Source organism: Teleopsis dalmanni, chromosome 2, assembly GCF_002237135.1.
Source record: "Teleopsis dalmanni isolate 2A chromosome 2, ASM223713v2, whole genome shotgun sequence".
NCBI classification, from domain to species: domain Eukaryota; kingdom Metazoa; phylum Arthropoda; class Insecta; order Diptera; family Diopsidae; genus Teleopsis; species Teleopsis dalmanni.
In genome coordinates, this window is record NC_051847.1 from 177,529,386 (window position 1) to 177,545,870 (window position 16,485).

Genomic DNA, 16,485 nt, shown 5'->3' on the forward strand with positions numbered 1-16,485 from the left:
ATATCCTCGTTTCATAAACGATTTATTATACCAGTTTTAATATATTAAATTCTATCAAACTATCAAATATATAATTATGATAACTTAAGCATTAATATGGCTTATTTTTTTATAATATTAAAATTTAAATAAATATGAAACACATTAATAAAATACTTAGAGGCACTTTTGTAGTGGCAATTAAATTTTATAATTTTTTATTACGAATATAAAAAGTTATTTATACATTAGATTAAAAATTGTTATCGCATATTATATTAAACCAAAGCAATAGAAGTTTTAATAAATAAAATAATAAATACTAAATTTACTCATATAAAAGTAGATTTTGTTTTTTTAAACAATATTAAATCTTTCTTTTATTTTTATATACTTTAAGTGAAGAAAAGATATATAGTGTATGTGATAAAAGTGTTTTCGATGATAACCATATACCTACAGAATCCAACATAATAGGATATGAAATAAATTATTTCATTATTACATATGTTAATGAAATAAAGATTTGGTCGTTTCCATTGACATAAGCTGATTTATGCATATGAAATAGCTTGTTTGCTTATATTTTACGTATAAAACATATAAAAAATATTTTAAATTTTGGTAATTTTCTTTATGGGGAAATTTATTTTTGAAGTCGACATTTTTCACCTCATATCAGTTGATTTATTTACAATAAGCTCATTTAAGTGAAAGGAATTTGTATTGTAAATTATTCTCATTGGCGGCCTTAATGAGAAAAACTGCCTAAATGAGACAAGTGGAAACATGGTTTTACGTCTTAATAACATTACAATATTTACATTTCATTATCATTACACGTGGGTTAACGAGTTTTGCGATATTAGATTAAAATATTTACAATTCGGCAATAAAATTAAAATAGAACAAAAAAAAAAATCTGAAATGAAATGAATATAGTGTGATATTTGATTACATACTAAATGTAATTTAAAAAAACAAGAAATTCAAATACTTGTTTTTATATTTGAATATATTATTAGCACATGTAAATATGTACTAAATATTATACAGATCTCATAAATATTTTTATAGAAAAACCCAGATAGACGCGATGTGATACGTTCTCATATGTCCTACGATTACGATATAATTAACATAAGGTAACACAAACAGACCCACAAAAATCGAAAAAATTCAGAGAGTATGAAATAAAATTATCTGACAAGCTATATGCGCTCCGTGGTTTGTCAAAAATAAAAATCTACTCAAAGATCTAAATCTACCAACTGTTAAAGAAGTTATTCCCCAATATACACCTAAATTCAAGACGCATCCAAATCCTTATGTTTGACATTTATTTTTTGCAACGGCACTAAACCACCTTAAATAAAATCATTGATAAAAATTCCCAGTACTTCATGTTGTTGTTGTTGTTGTGACTCGCGGAGATCTGCTGACGTACTTTTTTTCAGGAATGTAGAATCATTTAAATTCTACTCGTCAAACTCGCACCGGGACATAGACTCTACAGTTTTTTAAAATATTTAAAGTCGCACATCACTTCAGTGCTATAACACATCTGTTTATAATAGGGGTATTCAGGCAACTGATTAGTTGCTTAGTTGATTCAAAAACTTAATATAAAAATAATTTAGCATTTTGATGTTAATTAGTTGCTTGAACGACCCAAAATGCGTAATCTGATTAGTTTGTTGTGTGTAAATGCCTTGGCAGCACTCGCATCAACAGCAAAAGCGGAACATACGTTAACAGTGAAAATTGTTTACACACAATTCAAACAGCTGAGAGAGATAGCTAACAAATTTCTATACAAAAGTTCATTTTAAGTTATTATTACGACACTTGGGACTGGCAGCACTATTAATCAAATTTGTACTAATCTGAGAATCACCGAAATAGTTGATTCCCTGCTTAGTTTCATTTTTGTGTGCAAATTTTTGTTGTAATCAACTACTAAGCAACTAATCAGTTGCCTGAATACCCCTAATATTCCATATACGCCAATGATTATATAAACCACATATCGTACGGTACCGTATCATATCATAAGGCCATACCTTATTTTCTACCTTATGTTATCATTTTATTGCAGTAGTTTGAAATTTCCAACAGGGCGTGTTTCTGATCATCTTTAACTGAACGTACACAAGAGTAAAAGTATGTACAAAAAAAGAAGTTGGCGCAAAACAAAGTGTTTGAACATTAATCATTTTTAGCATAAAAATGTATAAAAATCGCAAATTTAATAAAAATTTGAAACAAACGACAAACAATCAGACTGTTTCAAAAAGGAATTTAAATGTAATTGATGAAAATACAACAATAAAGATTGCAAAGGTAAAAATGAACTGCGGTTTATTTACACACAAATGATTTTATATTTCACAACAATATCCTGTGATTGCTTAGACAACAGATGCCTCTGGGACTTCTCACTCAAGGCGAACTAGTTTTGGTAGTAATAACGAAAATGAATTTAATGTGGATGCGTTTAATAGCGAAGAAAACATACCGGCGTCGCAGGAACCCACTCAACGTTACCTGTCCCAACGCAGTATTGCGGCGTCCTTAACGCGTACGCAATCACGCGGCAACACCACACGTCCACCAAACACTTACTTTGAAATGGTTTTAATGAAATCTGGTGCACTATTGGATGAGGGTGATAATTTTGTATTGTGTAAGTTTTGTTAAAAAAATAATGTTTATATGTGATCGCTTATTGTTTTTAATTTCTTACAGCTTGCGATCATGTTGCTTTTGTTAGTAAATTTAGAGAGATTTTAATGAAATCTCAAAACTACCCGGACAATATTGAAATGTTTAAAACTGGCTTAAGCGACGCTTTAGCCACAAAACCTAAATTAACGCAAAAGTTATTAAGTGGTTGCACAATTAATATGCCCGGTGAGGAAAGTGTCTATCAATCCCAAAATAGTATGATGGTTAATTTTTTAATGATTGGCTTTCTTTGCGATCACGTTTTGGATATACTGCTTGATAAAGCTGAAAAAATTGCTTGTGGATCGTAAGTATGATGTTATATTTAGTTAAAATGATTATTAATTAAATATTTTTTATATTTCTAGCAATAAAAATCTAACTGATAATAATGTACCACTGTTGACTTTGTTGTTGGCACAAATGAGAAACATTACACTATCCCATGGCACTGTTATCAATGAACGTATACATTCCATTTTTGAAAAAGCTAATCCCAGTGCTAGGATGGAAATAATTGCTAGTGCGGAATTTATAATCGAACCAAGCAAACATGATGAATTTGTGCAGCTGTTATTGTAAGCTTTTATTTTTCAATTTATATTAAAATTGTTAATTGTTTTTTATTTTAGAGACAATATTGCTGAAAGCAAAGATTTTTTCAATCCCGTCATTATGCAGTGTTTAATCCATTTGAACTTGACCCCTCATATGCAAGGAAAAATACGTAATAAAATTTTATCTTATATTAAAGAAAGCCAAAATCAGCATACCGTAAGTATTAAATACAATAAGAACATCAAAAACAAAATAATTTAATTATATGTCACTTAAATAGTTACATAAGTTTTAAGTCTTAAAAATAATTGGTTATATTTTTAGCTGTTACCAGTTGTTATTCAATTCTTACTAAAAATATTAAATGAAGACAATGATGAAAGTGTACGAGAAGTAAGATTTATAAATTATTTTAATTAATATATTTAAATAATGTGCGCTTAATTTTTAGCTTGTGAATACATTGAGAGAAATTTTAATATATCTTAATGATATATCTGTGATAGAAAAACATTCAGAAGTTTTTAATCATATAGAACAAGGTCTTATACGTTCCAAGAAATTTTACACACTTTGGCAGAAGAAGATTAGCGGTTTGCCTCCTGTGGAATTTAAGTTAGTTGTTATTATATTTAATTTTAATTAATATTTATTTCTTTATTTTAATTTATTCTTTATTTTATTTTATTTTATTTTAATATATTTTTTATTTTAATTATTGTTATTTTTTATTTTAATTTATTTTTTATTTTATTGTAACCGTAATTATATGAATACCAATAATTAGTTTTCAATTAAACTAAAAACTAAAAAAAACTATCACAAGTCTTATTTCTCTATGAACTTTCTACTTTATATAATTTGATTAGAAATAATAATTTTATTACATTTTTTATTTTGTCGCATTTTTATTGTTTTACAACAGTAATTATATGAATACCAGTAAATGTATGAATACCAGTGATTACTTATCAATTAAAAAAATAATATTTTTATTTTATTTAAATAATTTGATCAGAATTAATATATTCATGCAAAGCTGACGTTCATAGTTGGTATAGTAACCGTTGAACGGCACTTGGTCGTCATAGTTCACATGTGGCTCGGGGGCTTAAATACTGCAGCTTCTGGAACCGTTTCTGGCTTATAGCCCACCTAGTTTGTCTCCTAACCCATGTATTGCTTTCGTTATTGTAGCCTGGGTTAGGATGTGAATGGGTAATGGTTGGGAAAGTAATTCCTTTAATATCTCCTGCTATAAAACTCACCTAAATATAAATATAAAACTCAGTAAAAATATATATAGTATATAGTATAATAGCTTAAGTTAATAAATATTATATAAAATTAAGAACTGTTAATTTTTTAGAATAACTATTAATTAAGAATAATTTCAGATCAATAGATTTCATGATATTGCTACTGCTAATATATATTAAGGAGGATAATTCAATGTATATTGAAAATATTGTAAGTATTTATTACAAACGTATATATTAGTATTTATTTAATAATTTTTAAAATTTAAATATAATTAAACTATGAAAATAACTCACTTCTAAATTATCATATACAGATTCGACGTCGTATTAAACTTGAGCACATTACTGTTGAAATCATTTTTGATATCTGTGACAAGTACGGCGTTGCACTGGAGAAGCTAACTAATATTTTAATGCAAATATTACATAATTTTCTTAAAGAAAAACACAAATCAGTAGTAAACTTTGCCAGAGCATCTTATTGGTAAATAATTGTAAAAATATTTATTTTTTATTTGTAAGTTTCATAATAAATTTTTTTTCAATTTTCTTAGTATACTATTTAAAATAGACGCTGCTATACAAAAGGATATTATAAAGAAATTATTAGAGCTTACATATGATAGATCTTTGCAGAATATGACTAATTTAGCTTTGGAATTACTGACGGACTTACATCGTGAATATGCTAAAGAAGTGCGAAATTGGGGCATGCTTTTATTGGTATTTTATATACACAAATTTTAATTATACTATACACAAATTATATATTATATTATTTTTATTATAGTATAGTGAAGAAAGCTCTCTTTAAAGGACAAAAATAGCATAAGCAATTCTATCCGATTTAGAGAACTAGCCGGAAAAAAGATTGTACTTTATATAAAAAATAAATACTAAGGTTCTACTTTCCGTTGTTAAAAGAAGATTGGGGTACTACATTGTATTGTTAGGTTAGGTTAGGTTATACCGGCGATCCCTGGTGGATCTACTTAGGCCAATTGGCCTATTGTGTTCATTGTATTGTTAAAAGAAAAATTAAAGTAGTCAATTGGGTATATGGTCCGGTGCTACTTTCCTTCCAAGTAATATATAATAATATTTTTATATTAAAAAGAAGAGACTTTTTTGAGTCCAATTGATCTTTGGCTCTCTACCATTAAAATGGTTAAATTTCTACGTCTTGACACATGTTAATTTCAATTAAAATTCTTTCCATCCTTAATCCATTTTTACTCTTAAACGACTCTGTGTGTTTATGCCATAATCCATTTAATAGAGTTTTCACTATTATATATATACATATATATATACCATAATATATATTTTATTGTTATATGTACCCAATAGCCTTTGATTGACCGTTTGAATGAAATGTCATTATCACAAACGCGTATGGTTATGAAGTTATTATGTTGTATAGCGTTTCCTGAGCCTGGATTCCATGAATGTACTCCATTGCAAGATCAAATTGATATGTTGGTCAAGAAACAATTGATAAGTCGTGTTCCATTGTAAGTAAAGTATTTAAACAATTTTAATGAAAAATCATTGAATATATATATCTTTTAGAATTAAAAAACAAGGAATCATTGGAGGTGTACAGTTGGTTGATAGCATTGCACGCGTTGAGAAAACTTATATTGAAATGGATGATTTGGAAACTACATTCAACACAGCCAGTGATTTACCAGATGGTCGTGGAAAAATGGCAGCAAATTATATTGGTAAAAGAAATCAATTAACGATTTTCAGCAGCTTAACAAATTAAAAAAAATAATTGCATGTACTATATTTGTCATTAGTTGGCAAATATAAATAAATTATAATCTATTCTCATATTTACAGAGCGAATACGTTCATCTATAATGCATTGTCCAGAATCGTTAGCTTTATTTTTTGATGAATTGGCTAGCATTTGTGTCGCTGGACCACATGATAATGCTAATAAAGGTTATCTTCTAGATAAACCGCTTGTTATATGGTTATGTGAAGTGATGACATATTACTTTCAAGACTATTTTATAAGCGAAGATACAACTGATAATATAAGGTAAAAATTGTATATTACTTAAATTTATTTTATAAATAATATTTACTGCTGTTATTATAGTGATATACAAGTTTCACTACAAAAGTGTTTGAATTCTCAAAATACAGAAACGGAGGAAAGTGAAGTTACTATGATTGCTATTAACATATCCGAAGCTGTATTAAAACCTTCTCATCAGTAAGTTATAGAGAATTCTTTAATTTTATTTATATAATTGATATAGTAATATTATTTTAGAGCTTTAAAGTCAGCCTTAGTATTAGCGCCACTTTTTAATTTCGTGCGTGTTTTGCATTTTATACGCTATGAGGGAAGCCTAATACAGATCAACGCTTTATTGGGATGTGCCATAATATTACCAACATTTTTTGATGATGTTAATTTTGAGAGCATATTTAGAGATTATGATGAACAAACTCAAAAGAAAATCTTGGATATATACTTCCACTGCGTCAATTGGATACGTGAAACTGTAAGCTCCTTTTCTACTCAACATGATGAACTAATAAAAAATCAGGTAAAAATTTTGTAGCTTATAATTGTGGCATTATTTCTGTATAATAAATATTTTAGGTGCTTATACGTTTGGCTGATTTAATACAAATTGAAGCAAAAGTACGCAGATTATTGGTAATTTGTCCAGTAGACTACATGCCACCTTTGTGTCAGTACATCACTGCGTATAGAAATGCAAATAGTGCCAATAAAAGTGGTGGTAATAACTAAATATTAATTATAATTTTTATATTAAGTATTAAAAAAATTATTTATTTTCTAAAACTACTTTCAAAGTTAAAAAACATATAAGTTTAAGACTTAATATGCCACATATCCTGTTTAATTTAATTTATGCGCCATGATATCTGGTAAATAAACCCTGGCTACTTAGTCAGAGGTCCCTTAAAATAACTAATGTTATTAGTTTTTAAGATTCTAGGTTAGGTTAGGTTTAAAATAAAAACGATTCAATAAAGAATAATTGTCAAATAAAAAAAAATATGCCATATATTGTAGGACGTAGAAGACCTGCAACAAATAATGCCAAAGGCGGCCGTAGTAGAAGTGGAACTCATCAAACTGAAACGGAAGCTACCATTTTCAATGAAACTAATGCTAACAATTTAACCGAAGCTGAGACAACAGCTAATTTGATCGGTTTGTCTAAACCTAAGACAATAAATAATAAAACAAATTTTAATGTACTATACAACGCCAAAGAAGTGTATAGGTAAATGTAACATTTTAAAAAATTGTTCTTATACTATAATTTTTAATATTATATAATTGTATATTTTAGACAAATGGACTCTAATGTTATGTTGATATTAAATGAAAATTTGAATATAAAATATCCTTTTCCAAATGAGTGTATTGGCAAAGAAATTGGTTTACCTGAGTTTCGCTTTTTATTAACTGATTTAGTTTATAAAGTGGAGTCCATCACTGGAGTACAGCAAATACAAACAGAAGAACACTTTCAGTATATTGCAAAGCCGTTTGCTTTTATATCCGATTTATCACAATTTTTAAAGAAAATTGTTAAAAATATGGAAATGGTAAAAAGATGATATAAAAGTTTTTTAATAGAGAGTAAAAGTGCTCAATTGCACTCACTCAACTAGCCGCAACATAATAATATATAGTTATTTAAATAATTTTTATTTAACTTACGAGTATTTCAACACATTATACTTAGTAATTATTACAAATATTAAATATAAATATTAAATATAAACTTTATAATTAAATGATATATTTTTGTAAATATTAAAAATGAAAAAATTTAACTTTATAATTTTTTTAGATATCATCTGCTATAACAAATCAGTTGGAAAAAGTTAATACTGTTTATAGCCATCCTGATCTTTTTACAGAAGAAATAAACTATCTCAAGGTTTGCCTTGGCTTGTGTTTACGCTTACTAAATGCATATTTTTCGTGGCCCGAATTTATAGAACCCAGAAAATCAGGCGTTTTGAAAGGTAATCTGGTTATATACATACACATACACTTTTAAATATTTTAAATTAAGAAACGTTAATATGCTTTCAGATTCTTTTGAAACGATTATTGGCAAATCTACAACACAATCATTAAATTTGGCAAAGGAAGTATTTGACAAATTGCTAAGTTATGAATATTCAGTTCTTGATTTAAAAGCTGCACTGAATTTATATCACCTGGTAGGGACTATAAAAAGTTTATCCAAGCCTGATTCAAACACAGATTTAATGGAAGAAATGGAAAAAGGCATACGTAAGATTTTTTAGTATTAACATGATAAAATAATTTTTTACTACAAACTCTACGGTGGGATTTTAAGGGTTCTTTTTAAAATCACTTGATATATAAACAAATAAATATATTAGTGAATAATCATCGTATATGTATTATAAAAAATTATTTCTATTTCTTTATGAAAATGGTTATGGGGCCATGATGGTGACAAATCTCCATTTAGTTGATGAGTGTAGATTTGAACGCAAAATAATGAAAAAATCAAATTTTATTTAAAAGAAATTTCTTAAGAAATATAGGGAACCTAATTCCTTATTCTTTTTTAAAATAAAAGTCTGAATCTACATACATGTATAAATTAAATACTTTCTAAAATACTTAAAATTAATTATAATTATTATATAATTATAATTATAATTATAATTATTATATAATTATAATTATAATTAATTAAACTCGTGAAGTTTCTTTGTATTAATAATATATAAATGATGTATTAAATATAAATAAAAAGTATCTATATACAAATAGGTTTTAGTGAACAAAATTAAAACAAACTATTATAAAATTTTAATAATTATCACATGAATTTATTTTCTTTAGACAACCTATGCCGGAACTTTCTGCAACGTAAATGGTTTCACTATGAGGGAAGTTTAGAAAAAGGTTCCATCTGTAATATATATTTAAATGAACTTGTCAAAGGATTTTTGAGAAACTGCACATTTAGTCGACAGAAAAAAATTTTAAACATAATTTCAAGGGATCTGCAACATTTAAATAGCAAAGAGGGAACACTTAAAGAGTTCCCCAACTTTAAGAAGTAAATATAAAAATAACATATATTAAAAAAGATCATTCATAACGAATTCACTTAAATATTTATAGAGCAAATTTTCCAATAATGTTTCGTGGTTGTTGTGAAATCCTACTGAGTTTTCTAAATGAGGCAATCTCCAATAATGAGATTGATTCCCATGATAAGTTGAAGAAATGGGAAAAAAGTTGTGATATATTAAATATGCTATTAAAAATAGTACAAACATTAGATATACCACGCAATTCATCTCTATTTTTAAAAGTAATATTAAAGATATATTAATTTATATATAGTAGTATTAAATAATATATCATTTATTTTTATTTCTAGTATGCTCATTTATATATAAAATTAGTACTACAACACGGTGTGATTGTATTGGAAGATTATTTACGTGGCGATACGGAACGTATAAGTGAATTTCTGAAAAGTTTACAAAATATAACGCGATATTTGCACAATCTTTGTTGTCATTCAAAGGTAATTTAATTAAATATTTTTACTTACAATTGCAATATTGTAAATTTGTTGTGATGTATATTGTTATGATAGACTAAAAAGAATTCAGCTATTGTCAATCAAATACCATTCTTACGTGAAACTGTGGAAAACTTAGTATTTCGCATTAAAGCCATATTAACTGGACATAAGTGTGCATCGGTGTTGAATATAAGTGTACTTAAAAATAAAGACTTGGATGGCGCTGAAATTCTTTCTCAGGTACTGTTTACACTTAATATTATTGAAAACATATATCTATAATAAATACTTCATATTGGTTTAGACTGTTTCCTTGACTTCTGCTAGTCGCGGCGATAGTGATGAAGAAATTCCAGAAGATGACTCTAGTGTAGAGGAAACAATACTTGGACAAAATGATATGCATGATACTACTCATGATGGGTCTACTTATCGAACGAGAAATCGTAGCAAATCAAATTCGCGTAGTAAATGTTATTAAAATGCTAAAAATTTATTACTGGTTAATAAAGATCTGAAATCTTGTAAAATTCTTGTCATATTTTTATAAAAAAAAAAACAATTAAACGATAGGAAAACATTATTATAAAAAATAAAAATGCAGATAAAAACTCCTGTCAGGTTTCAAGATCGATCGCATCCAAACTGGGCAATTAACGTATCAGTCAGCTGCTTTACCTTGCTCAGCACTACGTTATCACGGCTGACAGGTGACTGCATACTAAAAATACATTCTATATTTAGGGTTGTGGGTCTGCATATAAGGAAACAACTGCCTCATATGTCGATGTACATAATTGGTTGAGAGAAGCTTAAAAATCTTTGGGAAGCTTTATTTTACCGAGCTAAGTTTATAGACTTGTTATGTTTTTTAACTTCAACGAAAATGGGGGAATCATGCCTTTCAGCGTTGGCAACAGCGAACATCAGAGTTTCCATCAGAGTTCCAAGAATAACACCAAAAAGATACAGATATTATTTTTAATTACAATTATCTTAAATAAAAAGGAAATTTAACTACAGCATATTGTGAAAGACAACAACTTCTGTATCTTAACCTATGGTCAATTCCGTCCTCCCAAAATTTTATTAAGCCGCTATGTAAATTAAAAATAGGTCTATGGCTTATGTATCACGTTTATTAATTTAATTAAAATTAAACACGATTGCATATTATCAAAATATATTTTTATTACCTTTAGAATTATATACATATATAAATTTTTTGAATTTATATATAATATAAAATATATTTTGCAATTAATACTGTTGTATGTCATAATATTATAAAGTTTATAGTTTTAGTTTTAGTTTTATTAATTATATTCAAAATATATAAAAATCAATTATAATAAAATAATAATATTTACGAGTAGAAAATAAAAAGTTTGCTTTCATTTGTTGTTAATAAACAATCATAAATTTATTTAAATCATAAATTCATTTAGTATTAAACTAAATTTCTTATTATTCTTCTTATTCCGTCTTATTCTCTTTATTAAAAAATATAATTTCTTCAATGACAATTCAACTTATGAATTATTTCTGTTTAATTATAGCTAAATATATATAAAATTATATTTATATTTAATTTTGATTAAATTAACTATAAAAATGAAAAATGGAGATACAAATGTGATTGGTACGTCTTCAAAATAAGAGTCCAATATGATAGAATAAAAGATTTAAATCTTTTTATTCGCTATATTATTTAAAGTTTCTGATATGTGTAAGTATTTTAGTAGTTTGGTCTTCAATTGAGCATTTTTGCGCTGCAAGGCTTGCTCTTCCATTTTTTCTGCCTCTTCACGCTGGCGGCTTCTAAAACGTGATTTACGACAAGCTTCGTTATTTTTATAACGTCCTTCCAAGTATTTGCGTTCTCTCGTACTAAGTCGTGCCAGATATGATGGATCTGGGCGAGCGCTGTGTTCCTTGCGAGGTCGTCCACTTTTTTTTTCCTTATTACTAGGCGTTGTTGTAACGAATGAGGCGGAGGAATTAGTTTGTGTAGGAGAGTTTGGTGCTGTTGAGAAACCAAACTTTACGGATTGACTTATATCGAAAAAATTATAGCTAAGTGTTGTGTCCTGTGATTGATCATCGTTGTAGTTACTAGTCAAATCAACGGTGTTATTACTTTCTGTAGTTATAGTTTCCAGAGAGCTAAAGGATGAATTACTATCACTTAACATAATAATTTCACTTGCATTTGAAGCTGGTAAATTGGGCTAAATGAAAAAAAAATTAATTTATTAGTAATTTTTTAAATTTTAGAAAATTAACTTTATTTATAAGTACCATAAGAAATTGTCCAAAGGGGCTATTGGTATAGTTATTTATTTTTTATTTATTTTTATATTTATTGTTTAAAGTAAATAATTTACTTTATAATTGTTAGATATGTAGTTATACAGGGATTTAGCTGGTTGGACCTTTTATAAATATAATATTAATAATTAATATACTAAGATTGTTTATTTTTTTGTTTTTAAGATTTTTTTTTGGTAAATTTTTCTTTAAATTTAAGGCTTAAATTTAATTTTATTTAATAAAATTAATAAGAATAAATAAGTTTTTTTGTAAATTTCACTCTAAATTTAAGTATTAAATTAAATTTTATTTAATAATATAAAACAAATAATAAATTTGGTTTTTTATTTTATTATTTATTTTGAATTTTTTACTTACTATAGATCTAAACAGGGAGGTTTATTCACTAAGAGGTCTAAGCACAAAAATTCTTGTATAACTATATAAATTAATTTTTTTTACTTTTAATAATAAATAAATAAATAAAATATAAATATAAAAAATATAAAATATAAATAAGTATATCAATAGCCTTTGAACTATTTGAACTATTATTAATTTATTAAATAAATATATTTTTAAACTTAAAAAAAAATATTTTTTTTCTAAAAATAAAATAAAAAAAATATTTTTTTTTAAAAAAAATAAATCGATTAGAGAAAATGTAAGATAATTTTATGACAATTATTAATATACAGTGTAAAATTATATATTATTACTGTTCAGTTGTTGTTTTTATATAATCTTGTTAATATAAATAAATAAATTAAGATAAAAGATAAAGTCAATAACCACCTCTGCACTGCCTTCTAATGAAGTCTTCATATCATTGGGTGCGTTTATGTCCTCTGTAGCTATTAATGTGGGTTGCTTCGTCGTTTCTAAAGATAGTCGAAATTTCTCCCAGGCCACAAATTCTTTATTCATGTAGCTAATAGATGAGGTGGTTGCTATGTAAGAAATAAAAATAAAATAAAGTTTTGGTTATTATATGTTGGATTTAGTTATTTTATTTAAAAAAACACGTTTTTTGCTGAACCTTTTTTATTATTAATTTTACAATAAATTTTGTATTAGTTTTAATATAGTAATAACTTTACAGCTAATGCATATTTTTCTTTTTTTAATTTTTTATATTAGATAATATATGTATTAGTATATGTAAAAATAAAATTTTATAAAATACAATTTAATTAATTAATCTTAAATTAAATTAATGTGTTATACGAACTATATATGTTGTTTTTTTTATTGTAGAAATCATATATATTTTTTAATTTTAATTAATATAAAAATTCATAATTTTATATAAAATTTTTACTACCACGATTTAACGAATTAACTATTTCTTTGTACTGATAACAATAGGCCTTAATAGACCACTATAGTCCTTATTTTAAATGTAGATTAAATAACCCTACTAATAACTAGAGTATATATAAATGTGTTTGGTAAATCCCCCAACTAAGAAGTCAACATGTTAAAATGTCCTTTTATTCGCAATATTATTTAGTGTTTCAGCTATATGCGAGTATTTGAGGAGTTTGATCTTTAATTCTGCATTTATATGCTGCAATCTTTCTTCTTCCATGATTTCTGCCTCTTCAAGTTGTCTGCGCTTGATACGCAATTGCCGACAAGCTTCATTATGTTTGTAACGCTTTTCCCAGTATTTACGTTCTTTCTCGGTAAGCTGTGCTAAATATGAGGCATCGAAACGATTTCTATGTTTTGGGAAAGGTCGACCACGTTTCGGTCTGTTACTGTAGGATTTTGCTGTCGTGTTAGAGGTGGAGGTACTATATAGTGGTGGGGAGTTCCGCATTCTTCTAAAATTAGCGAATGACGTTTCATTCGCTTGTAAGGAAGTACAGGTTAGCTCTGAACGGTAGGATGAACTGCTATCACTAAGTAGAATAAATTCACTTGTACTTGAAGTTTGTTTCTTGGACTGTATGGAATAGAATTATTTAAAGAGTATGTTTATATTATTGAAGATAAAATGTCTTATATTTACTTAAGAAAATTAATTTTATATATAACATAACAACTATATATATTAAAACAAAGGTGTAAATATATACTACCAATGCCATGTGTTGTTTTCTTATAATTTTATTAATATGATATTAGTGTATATATGTATATAAAATATAGTCAATTACCTTCGCACGTGTTTCTGAGAAAGTGTTGATATCATCGGGTATTATTATGTTATCGGTTGCTGTGAGTGTGGTTTGCTTCTTGAGGTCTACGATTAGCCTAAACTTCTTTCGTGCCACAAAATCTTTATCCGTGCAGCGAGAGGATGAGGTAGCTATGTGGTAAAAAAAAAATGTTTCAATTATTTTATATTGGATTTATCAATTTTATTAGTAAAACACAGTTTCTGTATAACAGTATGTTTATAGTTATTTTTATTATTAATAATTTTTATGTGGTTATGATAATAATTTTACAATCCATTTTTATTTTGTAAATTTTCAAGTAAATATAATTGGTAATATGTATTTGTATAAGAAAAAACAAATTTTAATAATATATTAATAAGTTTTACAAAAAATCGCTGAAATACATATTAAGTTTTTTTTTGTTTTTCTTTTTTTCATAACTTTTTTGCTTATAAGTCATATAGGTTTCAATAAAATATTTATATATATATATATATATATTATATCATCATTTTATTAATCAACTAATTACTTGCAATTATGGAAATGAGATCCATAATAAAATATACTACATATGGAAACGAAGTCCCTCTATGAAATGTGGATTCAACTTTGCCAATAATAGAAGTAGATACAATTGTGGATGGTATGTATGTACACCTTCCTATAGAGAAAGCAATAATATATTAATATGTGATATTTAAGTTTTCCTATTCAGTATGCCATTTAGTGCTTCTGCTATGTGTGAGTATTTCAATAGCTTCATCTTCAAATCTGCATTTTTCTGCTTAAGTTCTTGTTCTTCCATAATTTCTGCATTTTCAAGCTCCCGGCGTTTGCGTCGCAATTGCCTGCAAGCTTCATTATTTCTGTGACGATGTTCCAAGTATTTACGTTCTTCCACATTAAGGTGTGTCAAATATGATAGATCTGGCCCATCACTATAATGTTTGAAAGGTCGTCCACGTTTTCGTTTCTTGCTGCAATGCTTTGTTGTCGCATTTGTGGTGGGATTACTACATGGTGAGGGGGAGTTTAGTGCTGTTGTGAAATCAGTGAATGAGGTTTGATTTGTATGGAAGGATGTGTGGCTTAATATTGAACTGGATGTATTGCTATCGGTGAGCAGTATAATTTCATCTGTATCTGAGGTTCGTATCAGACAAGGCTGCAAGGAAAATAATTTTTAGTAATTATTTTTTGCTATTAAAAAGATAAATTTTTTTTTATTTAAGTAAGTTACTATCTATATAGCTACTTAACAACAATTCAAGTTAAAATACAATAACAAATTTATACATCGAATGCCCCCCGATTTTGTTTAAACTTGTCTATAACAGTACGTCTACAAAAACTAAAAGTACTTCTCATTACCTCGACATTAATTTCTGTTAAAAAGTTGATGCTGTCGATGGTCTTATTAATGTCGCCTGCAGTTGAGAATGTCGGTTGCTCCGTAGTATCTAAGGATAGCCTGAATTTCTTTTGGACCACATATTCTTTTTTTGTGTGACATGTGAATGATGTTGTTATGTTATAACATGAAAGAAAAAAAATAAAAGATAGTTTTAGGTTTTTTGCATCATGTTTATTAATTTTATTAAAAAAACACGATTTCTGCATAACAATTGCATAATAATAATTATTTTTTATTAATTTTACAATCAAATATATGATGTTCATAATAGTGTTATTTGTAAACATTTTATAACTAATACATTTTTTTTGTTAATTTTAGTTTTTGCAATAATATTTAAAATTTTTAAAAGATAAAAATAAATTGTAATAAAATATAAAAAATTATAAGAGCAAAAAAATGCAGCGTTTTTCTTATATAAAATGAACGCGCATAAATAATATTAAACTTTTTAGTTTTTTTTCTTT

The 16,485-nt window shown here is 26.7% G+C and overlaps 3 protein-coding genes across 3 annotated transcripts; 1 reads left to right on the forward strand and 2 right to left on the reverse strand.

Annotated features, from left to right (window-relative positions):
* The first annotated feature begins 2,136 nt into the window (after positions 1-2,136).
* LOC119680212 (Fanconi anemia group D2 protein) lies at positions 2,137-10,642 on the forward strand. The gene is made up of 25 exons (XM_038092910.1): positions 2,137-2,322; positions 2,395-2,665; positions 2,728-3,013; positions 3,075-3,284; positions 3,339-3,480; positions 3,589-3,657; positions 3,716-3,879; positions 4,662-4,734; positions 4,841-5,010; positions 5,081-5,249; positions 5,877-6,040; positions 6,099-6,253; positions 6,375-6,579; positions 6,640-6,756; positions 6,817-7,096; positions 7,153-7,294; positions 7,594-7,807; positions 7,877-8,135; positions 8,384-8,561; positions 8,632-8,835; positions 9,421-9,640; positions 9,706-9,898; positions 9,968-10,117; positions 10,190-10,357; positions 10,422-10,642. The coding sequence occupies exons 1-25, from the start codon at positions 2,209-2,211 to the stop codon at positions 10,596-10,598; spliced, it is 4,494 nt and encodes a 1,497-aa protein (XP_037948838.1). The 5' UTR covers positions 2,137-2,208; the 3' UTR covers positions 10,599-10,642.
* A 1,066-nt stretch (positions 10,643-11,708) lies between these two features.
* LOC119683253 lies at positions 11,709-13,456 on the reverse strand. The gene is made up of 2 exons (XM_038096892.1): positions 13,226-13,456; positions 11,709-12,348 (listed from the first exon to the last, which is right to left on the reverse strand). The coding sequence occupies exons 1-2, from the start codon at positions 13,355-13,357 to the stop codon at positions 11,803-11,805; spliced, it is 678 nt and encodes a 225-aa protein (XP_037952820.1). The 5' UTR covers positions 13,358-13,456; the 3' UTR covers positions 11,709-11,802.
* A 303-nt stretch (positions 13,457-13,759) lies between these two features.
* On the reverse strand, positions 13,760-16,193 carry LOC119685655. Its single transcript, XM_038100004.1, has 4 exons — positions 15,976-16,193; positions 15,134-15,769; positions 14,596-14,747; positions 13,760-14,381 (listed from the first exon to the last, which is right to left on the reverse strand). Exons 2-4 carry the CDS (start codon positions 15,156-15,158, stop codon positions 13,911-13,913), a joined length of 648 nt encoding a protein of 215 aa, XP_037955932.1. The 5' UTR covers positions 15,159-15,769; positions 15,976-16,193; the 3' UTR covers positions 13,760-13,910.
* Positions 16,194-16,485: the final 292 nt, after the last annotated feature.